The sequence below is a fragment of the Sparus aurata genome, chromosome 20, assembly GCF_900880675.1.
Source record: "Sparus aurata chromosome 20, fSpaAur1.1, whole genome shotgun sequence".
NCBI lineage: Eukaryota > Metazoa > Chordata > Actinopteri > Spariformes > Sparidae > Sparus > Sparus aurata.
In genome coordinates, this window is record NC_044206.1 from 11563891 (window position 1) to 11577944 (window position 14054).

General features: G+C 43.5%; 2 protein-coding genes across 3 annotated transcripts in view; both read right to left on the minus strand.

The window, feature by feature from the left end:
- mpp2b (MAGUK p55 scaffold protein 2b) overlaps window positions 1–1664 on the minus strand; it is a 50710-nt gene extending 49046 nt beyond the window's left edge. Inside the window, exon 1 of one of the 2 annotated variants that reach the window (XM_030400856.1) lies at window positions 1571–1664. The gene's annotated coding sequence lies outside the window, so the exon portion shown is untranslated. Of the gene's footprint in view, window positions 1–1276 lie in introns of both variants that reach the window. The other variant, XM_030400855.1, reaches the window with a different exon arrangement.
- Window positions 1665–1749: 85 nt separating this feature from the next.
- On the minus strand, window positions 1750–5805 carry pyyb (peptide YYb). The gene is made up of 4 exons (XM_030400857.1): window positions 5763–5805; window positions 5353–5540; window positions 3089–3169; window positions 1750–2097 (listed from the first exon to the last, which is right to left on the minus strand). The coding sequence occupies exons 2-4, from the start codon at window positions 5538–5540 to the stop codon at window positions 2073–2075; spliced, it is 294 nt and encodes a 97-aa protein (XP_030256717.1). The 5' UTR covers window positions 5763–5805; the 3' UTR covers window positions 1750–2072.
- Between the last annotated feature and the right edge of the window lie 8249 nt (window positions 5806–14054).

Sequence of the window (14054 nt, forward strand, 5' to 3'; positions counted from 1 at the left end):
CGATACCGATGAGATAAGAGATCATTCACATTAAACATAAAACGTTTCAGCACACTTGTGGGTAAGAAAAGCTAAGATGTGGTGAGCAGACATGGATGATTTAATTTCCCGCAGCTCTAGTTAAATTTTATGTGTTCAAACTTAAGACTTTTCCCTCCCCAGGTGTGTCATCTTCCTCTGAAACTGTTATAAACATAATGATATTTTCTTAAAGTCCACACCGGACATGATTGTGACAACAACCTTATTCTTCTTTGTTTGTTGTTTGATCACAAACCAACTCTGGAGGTGTAAACAACCACCCACTGCATCGGAGTTTGTAAATGCTGCATTTCGTAAGTCAATGAAAGCAACTGGGCAATTTCACTGACATTAAATAGTCGATAACATAAATCAGGCCGATCTACGGTATATTGTGCATCCCTTATTAATATATATATGTAAAAATATTCTTCAAAACAGGCTTGAATATAGAAAACTAAATATAAAACATCGATACTAAATGGCTGGAAGCATAAAGACAGCTGTGAATGTAGACAACATAAGTCTAAATGGCTTAAATCGGATTTAAACCATTTTTAATGCATCTATTTGACGCTATTGTATTATTTTGTATAAACTGTCCAGATGAATCTCTCTGACCAAAACACAGCATGTTTATTTAAATTCTAGAGGAACAGGGTTAGATCTCTAGTGTTTATTTACCCTACATGTCAGACACTCATCAACACACCTGCCCCCTCTATTGGATGGTGCGCGTCCATAATGTGTGGGCATGCGCAATGACACCGAACAGGTGCACGACGTCCACTATCAACATTATCATCCTCTTAACTCATCTCCAGCCACCCAAATGAGGTACACATTCTTTGTTAAATAAGCCGTCAGGGTCAGGGCTGTGCTCCCCCTGTATAACACAGGTGCCACGGTGAACAGCCGGAGGGAGGCCAGCTTTATAAAAACTGCATGTGGCTGCTGGTTGAGACGAACGCACGGCATTAATGCGTAGCCGTCTCGTACTGAATGCGTTTTTTCCTGGACGTGAAGAGAGGGAGAAATGCTTGACGACGTTGTTTTTTTTAATGTCGTAAATAAGATTTAATCGCTTCAGGAGCTCTTACTTTCCCAGGAGAGACGAGTTGCGTACGGCAGCGTCCACCTGGCATGTGTCGGAGGTGGGCTACGTCCCCTGCTACCCCGCCAGACTACATTAAAAACACGTTCGCGTCCCCCCCTCGGGTAATAAACAAGCAGCTAAAAGGTTAGAAGCGCTCACCTGCCCGGGCACCTTTTTATCCGCAAGCCTCTTCGTGGTCGCGGCTGTGAGGTATCTTCACTCGGCGGCTCCACTTGAATCTGTGCGGTCACTTTGACGGAGCCAGCGGCAGCCCACACAAAGTGCTATCTTTAAAACGAGACCTCACCTAAAACGCCTCGCGCGCTCTCACGATTAGCTCCATTGATCAGTGCGTTGGCCGTGTTGGCGTGTGATGCCGGTCCTGAGAGGATGTCCCGCAGCGGGGTTTTGTGGTGAACAAACGCGTCTTTTTTTAGGGGCGCTGGTACTAACCGGTGTGAAGTTGAAGCGTGTCCGCGGTTCCGTCGATATGAACCCCGAGCAAAAGGAGCAGCAGAACCACAGCGACTCTCTCCAGAGCGTCTCCCGGTGCTACAGTGACATCTAGCGGCGAGAGGAGCAGGTGCAGCCGGCTTTGACCGGCGACAAATGAAGACCAAAGCCTGTGTGTGTGTATGTTTACTTAATACCTTTATTCCACTCAATTATTTTAAACTGATTGGTTTTTGATACAAATTATTTACATTTATTCATTTATTTATTTTTGGCCAGAGAACTTATAGTTGTACAGAGAGAGAGAGCGAGCGAGAGAGAATGAGAGAGGAGGAAGACAAACAGAGAGATTTTCATGCACAGTAACTAATTAAATATGGAGCGTCACAAAGAGTCCAGTGCAGGTTGTGTGTTGGGAATCCCAAGGGGGTTTCTGATTGTTGCTGAATCAAAGGATCAGATGGAGGATGACGGAGAGGGTGAGGGTTCACAACGGGCTCATTTACCACTGATCGCCATAGTCGGAACTGTAAGACAAGAGAAATTGATTAGTTGAATAACCAAGATTTACACTTGTTAGGTTAAATTTCACAACCTCTTTTTTAAATCTGTAACTTTCTACTTGTCTGTTGTCTTTTGAATGCAATTTTACCATGTTTCTGTGTCTCTGTAAAGCCCTTTGAATTACCTTGTGTTCAAATGGTGCTATATAAATAAACTTGCCTTGAGTCATCCTAATATGTGGTGGATACAAGCTCTGACAGATTACCAGTTAACATGCTACTGTGACATAACAATGACATGACAATTAAACTGTGTAATCCTCTCTCTCCCCCCCCAAAAAAAAAAATAAAAAATGGGAGCGGGGATACATTTACATTAACAAGGAGTTCAAAAATAGCAACTTAAATGTCAAAGTAATCCTTCTGTGGTAAAGTTTACAAGTATAAAACAACTTATTGGCTGAAAATGCATTTTACACTCTAAAGCAGGGCCTGCATGCCAAAGGTGGTCCGCCATAAGGATCAATTCGGGCAGACAGATGTTTTGAGTGGAAAAAACAACCAAAAATATCATATTGTTTATGCAGTTTTATTTTCTGAGTCAGAATGTTCTTTAAATAGGAAGGATTCCTAATTATTAATTATTCTTTCCTAATCAAGTCAGTCCATTAGGGAACTTTGATTCCAAGTAACATTTTGCATCTTAACAAAAAAAGTTTGGGCCCCTGAGCTCTAATGATTCATTGTAGACAGCAGGAAAAACTATAGCGCTTTGTGTTTTGATATCCAACTGTTATTGGAAGATGAGACATTGATTTGCTTTGAACAGAATGTTCTTCCTCTATTTGTAATAACGAGCTAAATAGCTTAAAGATTAAAGCTAGATTAAATATTCAACATTGGCATCATTCTTTCCTCAGGTAGTACTGATGAATTTCCACCATCGTCTTTTTCAGGCGCACATTTTAGGATGAAATCAGTGTCTTTTAATTGAAACCAGACATGTTTCTCTCACCGGGGTTCAGCTTCTTGGTTGGAATCAGCGCCGAACAGCAGCCAAGCCATCGCCTGCTCGGGGGTCGACCTCTTCCCATACCTGGAGAAAATAAAACACCAGCATGTAACAACGGCATCTAAATAGTATCAGTTCTCATTCATGTGAAACCAGCGGTCGCTCCATCAGCGATTCGCTGGCTGCTCTGGTGCTGCGACCCCATCAGCCTGGCTATGAATTTCAACTACGAGACGTATTTTTCTTTTCAAGAATCATCACACCGTGTTGAGTGCTGCTTCTCCGTTCGGTCTCAATCACGGGGCGGTTGAGCAATTATCTGAGAGAAAAGGAGAATTTTCAGGTTCACAGCCCAGTGTCCAGTAAGGCAAACACTACTACGCTCCTCCAACTCTGTCTTTTAAGTCTCTTTACTGAAATCAATGTCTTGGCCACTGGAGAGTAAACCTGCCTTTGTTTGAGGCACGAGTGCAACGACACAATCCAGCCTCTTTAATTACAGAGCAAGCAGGAGAGTCAGTGATTAGACCATACTCAGCTTCCCCTGCAGGAAAACTTGACACCCACTGGTTTCTCGAATCTGAAACAACATACTGCACTGAAAAATGGTCAGAATTGTAATCTTGTCCCCATTTTAGCTGAAAGAAAACAGAACTTAAATATCAAGAAATGTTCTCGAGGTTTCCTTTGCGCTCCATCTAAAAGTCCCAACGCCGGATAAAACCTTCAACCATTTGAATTTAAATATTGAATATTCTGTCAGAATCTGGACTTAATTTCCCACCTAGGAAGTCAAGGAAGGAAGTGATTAGTGATGCTGGTGTTGCAGTGCGTCTTCTACAGGATTTGGGGTCACAGTGGAGCCATTAAAGGCTTCTGTCTGGTCTGAACTTTACACACCCATCTGAGGAAGACCAGACTCCTCTCCCCTGCCTCATTATTTCTTATAACAAGCACAGCAATGCATTGTAACTGAAGTATAATGAGCCATGAGTTCTCTTCGGCTTGCTCAAGAAGGGCTCTTGAAAGCCGTCATGTAAGGCAGAGAGGAGGCCTTATATGAGTAACGTCATGCCACAAGCGGAGGGCTCATCCCCCGTGTGGATATCCTTGCTAACTTGTCCTTCAGTCTGAGACTTAATCCCCTCACATCAGGGGAGGTGGACGACCTGTCCGACCCAACCACAGGATGAAAAAGTACCAAATCACTGCAAGTTCTACAGCATTAGGAAGTCTGTTTTTTTTTTTTTCTTCAGATTTTCCAGGTGATATTTTCAATGGTTTGCATCTGAACGGAATGGACATGTCTCCACAAACTCGTTCACATGATCTTTAGAGTGAAATAACATGAAATAATTGAAATGTGTCCTCCTAAACGGGCAAGGCTTTATTTTGAAAAAGTAGTAATTGTGATATTGGAAAAAAAAAAAATGATACAGTGGTAACGATACACATACAGTATGATAATATCATCTGAATAATGCAGCGAAGATGTTCGATGTGATAGTCATTGCTTGTTTTTTTTTTGTGCACTTTCTTTTAGAGGTATGGCTACAGTCTCTCTCTCCACCTCTTGGCAAATCATTTATTTACCGCAAAAAGAGTTAGATTTGATTGATAGCATTTTCATTTTCCAGTTTCGATAGATATCACAATAACATCGTTATCATGAATTTGTTGGACCGTGATAATCGTGTAGTGAAGATTCTTTTCTGACAGGTCTAGCTCAACCATTACCCGATTTTTGGGGCTAACGTCGATACAAATATGATGGAGTAAAATATTCCCATCTTGATACACGGGCCGATATATATGTAGACATGGGGGATTTTTTTGCAATGATTCCTCAAAAGTGGTTATGGTTGCAGTATATTTACCGTGGCTTTAGTCTTAGGGCTTGCATCCAAATAGCAAAAATCGCATTTTTATTTGTCACCACACAAGCACTTCATCCTGATGCCCTGCCAGTGCTTTCCTGCCAAAGAAAACTGTTGTATGGAAACCTTATGTTGTTTTGTACTTTAGCTATTCTGAGGCTTTTGCATTGTTAAATCAATTAATATGATTTTTGAGAAGAGAAGAAAAAAAAAAATTCCCCCAGCTGTAATTTGAAGTCACCCTGGTTGGGGTGCCCCTGTCAACGTAAGACCACAATCTACGCCCCTGGATGCACATTAAGTGTTGATTAAAGATTTGATCACAAGCTGTTGAAAACTTTCCTGACAGTCTCAAATAATTAAAACCGTGGTCCGGTCGGCCCGACTCACCTCTGCCTGGTGATGAGGTTGACGTAATGCCGGACGGCCGCGTGATACTTGGCCCAGTCCTCCGGGGAGGCGTTGCCGGCCGGGCTCTCCGGTTTGGGCGGGTAAGCGTCCGCGAAGCTGCTGAGACACACCAGGAGGCAGAACACCAGGGCTGCGAGCATCATCCACGATCTGAGCAGGTTGGCCATCTGAGGAGGAGGAGGAGAAGAGACACCATCACCTCACTTGAGCATTTTAAATTCCTGTGCTTGGAATAAAAACTTTTGTTGCATCGCATCAACAGGCGACTTTATCACAAACCATGATCTCTTGGCATTAAATTGATCACATTACGCGCAAGAATCTCTCCAGGATGCGGGTCAGAAATCTCTAAAAGTGCGTGAAAGTCAGAGTAAAAAAGTCAGACTTACTTTGTGACAGTTGTGTGCTGCTGGAGTCGGTGCTGCTGAGGAGCTGCTGTCTTCTGCTGTGCGCTCGGTTCACAGGGTTATATAGTGTGGGATGGATACCTGATGCGCACTGACTAACACTTAACCACTCCCCTTCCTCCAGCAGCAGCCCTGAGGATGGGGGGGGAGGGGTCTTATCTCTGTAATTTCAATATTTGTCATTTAGCTGAAGTCTGAAGTGTATTTTGAAGTAATTGCCTACAGAAAGGTGCCCTCAGTTTTTAAAAATAAAACTTGATGGCCTGTTATGCTGTTCTGGAACTTTAAAATTCAAAGAGTTTAACATTTCACCATCTTATACAAGTTTGTATTCTCAGCACATCGCCTGTGCATGATTATAAAACTGAATAGCCAAACAGAAACCTGCTGGATTCTGACTGCGTCCTGCTGTTTCAGCACCACGAACAGCTCCGAGAGGACCATGAAACGCTTCTTCACATTCATTGTGTGCCCGGCCCCCCTCAGTGTGTTCTCCATCAATACGTGATGTAACAGTCCTGTAGGTGAAACTGTTTCAGATGTAAAAAGGAACAAGTGGGTGAGAGAGACGCGCAGATAACCTCAGAAACGTTGCAGAGAAGCGCAGATTTGCAAAAGGAACAGACACAAAGTTCTTTCCTCTGGCCACTCCTCCATCTTAAAAATGGCTCAGACTGGAAGAACTGTGAAGAAAACCACGACACAACACCGTCAGAATTAAATAACACACTCTTGAAATGATGGCCTGCACAGCCCTTCACAAACCAACAATCAGAGAGAGGTGGGATGACCTGCTGACATGCAGTGAACCCGCCATCACGGTCAATAGTGAGCTATTGATCACTTTTTCTGTTGACAGCCAATTTTCAAGAGTATTTAAAGCCACTGCAGGGAGCGTTGATATTTTCTTTGTCATTATGTACTATTTAAAAAGTCTAAGAATGCTGAGAACAAAGTCTAAATGTGGAGAATATAGTTGACATTTCAAGGTAGAAGTCAACCTTTTGAGACTATACCAACAACTGCATCAACAAAATGCCTTGTGTAGATGGAGGGGGTTTAGTAACAAAGTCAAGTCAAGTCAAAGACTTTTAGCTCATAAACACGGCGTAAAGAGTAATAATAAGCTACTTTTGTGGGTGCGTGTGCATTGTGCTTCCTTGTGTGCGCCCTTGCCTCCATGTAGACATTTAATTCCTTGTGTCTTGAGGGTGTTTGGTCCTTATGCAAAGGCTGTTTATGCACTTTTGGTGATTTTTAGTGTTTCTTTGTTTCATTCAACACAGGACATTTACTGTTGAGTTAAAGAGAGATGGTTAGATTTAGTTTTTCCACTCGTGTTTCTTAGTTTCTAATCTCCTTCATCCCTAACTATATGCTAGCAGCAAAAGCTTTGGGCCGCTTGGATGAAGTGTTAGTTTCTCACTTCAGCAGAGATCTCTGCAACATAGAACACAGAAGTCTTTGACGTCACCTCAGAGCAGCTATCGCTTCACATTCTGTTGATGATTTTAGTTTGAATGTTTGAAACTCAAAGTCTGACATATTGCACCTTTAAGCGTCTGGTTTTTACAATAATTTGCCTTTTAAAGTACCGCCAACAGGGGCAGCAAGGGGTTCTTGATCATATTGAATGAAAATGTATTTATTTTAACACACATCGTCAATGTCAAACCGTGAGGTTTCTTCTGCAGATGCCAAGTTTACATGCAGTCTGTGTGGAATATTCACATGGCAGTGGTGCCACCATGAATGACAGGCACATCCATTAGTTTTTGCTTGAATCAGAGTGAGTTTCTTGCAGTGCACAGAGAGTGTTGTAATAAGACTCATCCTATTGTTTTATTGACTCCAATCCACTCTGTGCACGGGTAGTTAATGAGCAAACACATTCATCTCTGCGCAGCCACCGGAATTACTCTCCACGCCACGGACATGGGCTCATTTAATTCTGTTCAACTTCTGGCATCTTCTTTCTTTAAAGAATGAAGACAATTAAACTGTCACCGACTTCCTGAAGCAATGGACAAAATGTAAACTCATTAGCATTTAGTCCGTAATGTAAAAATGTATCATATCTAGGAATGATGTAGCCTAACTTGGCCCCTTCACCTTTGGCCCTCGCTCCTGCATGCATTAGTCAGATGGTGACGAAGCCATTAAAACGGTCTGGAGGTGGGGGTCATCCACAGATCAATAAATGCAATTGTGTTGCACACACTACAGTAATTCCCTTATGATTGAGCGAAATCATTCGCAGAGGTGTCGCTGCATCAAAATATCAATTTTATCACACTGCCCTTTTTCCAATTCATATCACCACAGAGACTTTGAGGGCGGGGGCGTGACGCTGATGGGACATGAGCACACACTCGCTTCACAGACGCTGTGTACACAAATACCTTTCAGGCCTCAAGTGCTAATGTAATCGGTCACATTTATGACCATCGCGGCGGCTCCTGTTTATCTCGGATCTTCACGGTCTGCTGTTCAGTTCATGACGCCTGGAGTCGTCGCTTATCCGACAGTGCGAGAGCAGTGATCTCTGTTTAGTGTGTGTGTGTGTGTGTGTGTGTGTGTGTGTGCGCTGGGTATCTGCCACTGCCCCGTATCTCTGCACACAGGATAGAGATGTGCAGATTGTATGTATTCAGTGAGCAATGAAATAAACGTTGTATTTTCTCTGCACTTTCCATTGTTTGATTGTGAAATTCTGAGACGTTGTTGACATTATCCGCTTTATTGCAGAGAGTTAGACGAGGGGACTGATTCCACTCTGACTTTAAGAGTGGTGACATTCTTCTCGTTTACCTCTCCGCCGTAAAGCCCATAAACAATATACCGCACATGGTTGAAATCCTCCTTTAAACTGGTCACACACAGCCACATCCTGTCATGCCTGGGATTATTTTATCTATTTATAATGAACTCTTGAGGAAAATCTGATCATAAATTATGAAGTGTGGATCCACTATTAGCAACATATTGTACACGTGTATCTGGAGTGTTACAAAAAAGCTAAAAGGAGGCTTTAATAATCTTTTTACAGCCCTGATTTATAACATCAGTATGAGCCGTGTATTAGATCATGGATGAATCAAAGAAGCTGTCACGCTGCCATGCAACATAACAACACACCCTCCCTGGGGACGTCTTGACAACTCCTCTCATGTGCCGTTTATGTTGTTATAAAAGAACAACGTTTTTTCCTCTGTCTGCTCCCTAAGCCCTTGTCAGAAAACACGACTTGATTTGGGCATAAATCCCCGCCGACAGCCTCCCCGGACCTGCTGCTGATAACAGACAAGCAGTTAAAGCGTATATATATGGCCACGCAATAAAGGCTGTGAGTGGGTTTGTGGTATTACACATTGATTGCACTGACCGTTTCTGAGCAATTATTGTCCCATAATTCAAACTGATATTGGGGGACGTTTGGCGCCGCAGCTTTTACACCCAAATGGCGTCCAGAATGATGCAAGATGGAACCCGAGATGGAAAAATCGTGGCTTTGAACAATCTGATGAGTTTGGGGGGGAGGGCGAAGCATCCATCGAACTCATCAAATCTTAAATAAATCTTCTTCCATTCTGGTGAACTGATGTGTGTCCGCTCCGCTGTATTGGCCAACAGTGGCCATCCTGAACATTTAGTTAATTCCACTTCGGCAGTCAACCTCTCTGGCCATAAAAAGCAATGGCAAGAAACAACAATATGCACAAGAAAAACTCATTAGCCATCTCCTGTGTTTGTAGGTAAACACTGAGGAGGTAACGGCCACCAGATAAGGGGAAGGGCAGACAGTTCAAGTTTTCACAGTCCAATAAACCCTGGCTAATGCACTCCTGAGGAGCAGTTCGGGCTCCCGCGGAGGGGAGAAGTGTTTGAGTTGCCATCAAGGCCGAGATAATGGGACCAGGAGGAGGCGATTGATTTGAAGAACTTTTCCTCTCATCTCGTTCGGTTTCACCAAACTTTTCCCACCCGTGCTGCTGCTAACGACGTCTGTGGCTTTGTTGGATAAGATATAGAAACTGTATGTGACTTTTTAGGGAAATCTACTTATTGTAGGCATCTGACTGCGCTCCTCCGACGAGCTCTGAAAGCTTTTCCTCTTGAAACCGTCCCCACCATTTCCATTTGCGTGGCGCACGACGCCTAGTCCAAACACAAAAGGACGATTACGCGCACAAAAGTCCATTCTGGTGTAAGAGCAATGTCCCAGGAGAATGCCTGACTCCTTCCTGCCATCACAGACAGATAGGGGAAAATGATTTTTATTTAGCTTTATCTCCAGAGTGGGGGAGCCGCTAATATGAACAGAGTGCTTTTCAGGCAGCCAGGTTGTGTTTGCACAGCTCAGGAGAAAGAATGAGCAGGTTGATGGCTGTCTGCTACTACAGTGCGATAATTCATGACCATATAGATGGCTCTAAAAGGGGCCGTCAAGTGTCTTGTCAGTAGCGCTGTAGTTTGCTTTAGTGAGCAAACAATGACGATGTTTTCCTTTAACTTCCATGTTTGAGAGGGCATAAACACACACAATCAGCTTCTTCACAGCAGCAGAGTGGGTGCACGAGTCAGGGCTTCTCGTTCGCTCATGTGGTTTCCAACACAGCGATGCCTCATGTGATTCTCTCTGCCCCCAGAGGCCCTGAAGCTCCTCTGCCAGCAGCAGCAGCAGCAGCATCAGACCATTTGTCTCTTCTGGAAAGCAGAGCTGACCAATTACAGTAACATCCCAGCGGCTGATGTGTTTATGAGCGAGCTGGTGATGGAAGCTTCAGGTAAATCTGACGGATGGTGAGGCAGGTGTTGGGGAAGATGTGACTCGGAGCGTGTTCCCAAAGTCACGACAAGTTCGGGAAGACAGGCGTTTTATGTGTGTATGAATACTTTAAAGGTGCACTGTGTAGTTTGGGGAAAGAAATTGGAATCACAAGAGAAAGATCTCCATTTCTTGTTTTTGTTTTATGCCTAAACAGAGTAAATAAACAAACTGTCTTCGCTCCCATGACTGAAAAAACTGAATAGACAAACTGACCTTAAAGGCGACACAGTTTCATACTGTTGATATTTGGCGGACCCTGCCGCCTTTCTAGCTTCCAAACAGTGTTCTTGGGAGCATATTTTCCTCTGAGAACAGCTTGTTTATTCAGTTATGAAAAAATAATATGTCTGAGTTTGTATTATTAGCTCATTAATATCGTCAATAGTTGCAATATTGATATTGTAATAGTGCCCCTTTAAAGATGACGTCATTCCCCTCCACATCCTAGGCATCACATTAACCGGAGAGGCTTACGACATCATTTGCCGTAATTTGCAGCATCGCACTGCGAAACAAAATGACATCACATTAGACGTGACTCGATGCGTATGTGCGTCACAACTGACTTCAAAGAAGCTGTAAACAGCAGATATTACCCGCAAGCTGTGGAGACTTCAGTTCTCAGGGGTGTTGACGAAGGATCTCTTCCCAATGGACACCAATTACTCAAAACATGAGACAGGCTTTTTTTCCTTTCATTTCTGGGGAATTCTAAATAAATACTAGGCTTTCCGGTGTGAGAGATGTAAAGCACATACCAATGCCCACTAGAATCAATGCTTAAAGTAATTAAGAGCCAGTAATTACAGCAAATGGGCTACATGTAACTGGAGTGATTAGTCATCAATACCTAATGAAACCGTTTCTCATTGTTTCCCAGGATGTGTCTGTCCATCTTCATGAAGATTTCACAACGGCTTTGTTTTCTTGATAAAGGAAAATAGCCTGTACAAGTCTCATCAGAACAACTGGTTTGGTAACAGTAATGGTTTGTTTTCTTGTTTCAAGCCAATAGAAAGCATACCCCAAGTGTGATATCAATCACTCTGATCCTCTGGCTTAGAGGTGTGTGAGGCCATATATCAGCAGCACCTTTGAAAAACAAGAGACGGTGATATTGGAGTGGCCTGAAGTGTAGGTGAAAGTAAATGGCTGATGCCCAAGTGGTACGCCATCAAAACCTCAGAGAAAATTAGCACACAAATGAGAAAAGTACGGTGGCCCTGAAGTGCAAAACACAACGGTGTAGCCTGGTGAAGCTAAATGTACACACAGCTGTCATTTTAGCTTAATCCAGACAGAGGCATGCTAACATGCTAATTTTTATTTTTACGATGGCATGTTCACTGTCTTATTTTTGCATTTTAGCATGGTAACATTAGCTAATTAGTAATATACATATATATAAACACTGGAATGGCACTCAGTAGAGCACATACCTACGGCAAAGCCTAAAAGTACCCTTTGTTCAATGAAGACTATTCCAATTTCAAACTCCAAAGCCTAAATCTAAAATCTAAATTTTAACTGCTGTAACTGCTTAACCATAATTTGGAGTGATTTTTTTCATCAAGATCCACTGGAAAAAAAGGCCCTACTTTGCAAGTGAGAAAAGGATTCCTGGTCCGTCCCTATGTCCAGATCCACACCAAAAGGTTCTGCGGTCTCGTCTGGACAGAGACCCATCCTCCATCTGAGTTATGTGAAAAAAATATTTCCTGTAGTTTTTGCCTACTCCTGCCGACAAAACAACCAACCAACAAAAGATCACAGGTAAAAACCTCCTTGGTGTAGATTATTACTATCTGCACCAAATTCCATGGCAAGCTACAAAATAACTGTTGATGTGTTTCACTCAAAACGTACAAATGTCAAGCTAATTAGAATTCATCTTCTGCAAACCATGACCTGTACAACATCTAGTCTTGTACGTAAGAAAGTGGAGATATGAAAAAAAAGTTCTCAAGGGACATTCAGGGAATAACTAAAGCCGTGTGGATTCATCCTCTGGGGGACATGAATGTCTCTCCATGGCAGGACATGACACAGTTGTTGAGACATTTCAGTCTAGTGTAGATCTGAAGTCTCGAAAAGGTATGAAGTACAGTGAACAAGACTTGATGTGCGGAACATTGGTAATTTTTTACCTCCAGCAAGGAGGGTCCAGTTGTTTGTTGGCAAGTTCCCTTTGATATTACTAATAATGAATGAGAAGAAACACCATTTTCATTAGTTTAATATTTATTACCCCCAAAATTTAGACAATAACAAGGATAGCCCCAAGTAACAAAAATTGACAATGTCAGTAGCGGGTGTTTCCACCATTTGCCACAATGACAGCTTGACAGTGACGTCTCATGCTCCTCACTAGCCTCATGATGTTGTTCTGAGGCAATGCGTTCCACTCCTCCACAAGTGCTACACGCAGTTCTGCCAGGTCACGTGGGGGTGGGGTACGATCATCCAGTCTCTGCTTCAGGTGGTCTCAGACGTGCTCTATGGGGTTCAGGTCAGGGGACATTGCTGGCCATACCATATGAGGCACTCCGACTTCCTGAAGTCGAGCTGTGACAATTCTGGCACGATGTGGTGGAGCATTATCATCCATGAACAGAAAGTTGGGGGTGTGCTGGCGGAATTGGGGGATGATGATGGGTTCTATGATGTCTCTGAGGTAAGAACGTGCAGTGACTGAGCCATCTACAATAACCAAATCTGTTTTGTGCTGACTGGTGATGCCTGCCCAGACTGTTGCACCTCCTCCACCAAAGGGAACCCTGGGGACCATGTTGACCTCGGCGTATCGCTCACCTCGCCTTCTCCAGCAACGCTGACGACCATCATTTCTGTGCAAGGTGACCCGACACTCATCAGTGAACAGGACGGTAGACCACTGCTGCATTGTCCAAGTCACATGGTCTTGTGCCCACTGCAAACGTTCACGGCGGTGTCTTGGCGTCAGTGGAGTCACCTGCAACAGTCGTCTGGCATTCAAGCCAAAGCGGTGGAGTCGGTTTCGAATGGTTTGTCTGGAAACCCTAGTACCCCTCACATCTCGTAACTGGGCCTGCAGCTGTGTGGCAGTTGCATAACGATGTCTGAGTGCATAGGTCCTTAGGTGATGGTCATCGTTGCGGTCTGTCACTCGTGGGGCTCCACTCCTGGGTCTGTCAGGAACTCTGCCAGTAGTTCTGTGTCTTGATGCAAGTCTGCTGATGACACTTTGAGACACACCAAGTTCACGAGCAACATCTGACTGCCTGCCACCGACCTGAAGGCGCGCTATGGCCAGGTGGCGCTGCTCGTCCGTTGAGTGACGTTGTGTGTTCATGGCTGTTTGAATGATGAACTTGGAATGACTTACTGACAATACCAGCTTTTTATTCCCACAGAATGTTGAAATTGATGCCACATTGAAAAGGGTTGTCTTTTAGTTTTTTGGT

Excerpts from the sequence above, each read along its gene's own strand:
- pyyb (XM_030400857.1), bottom strand. The coding sequence starts at position 5,540 with ATGGCCAACCTGCTCAGATCGTGGATGATGCTCGCAGCCCTGGTGTTC. Across the intron at positions 3,170-5,352 it reads AACCTCATCACCAGGCAGAG|GTATGGGAAGAGGTCGACCC; the intron begins GTGAGTCGGGCC and ends TATTTTCTCCAG. Across the intron at positions 2,098-3,088 it reads AACCAAGAAGCTGAACCCCG|TTCCGACTATGGCGATCAGT; the intron begins GTGAGAGAAACA and ends CTTGTCTTACAG.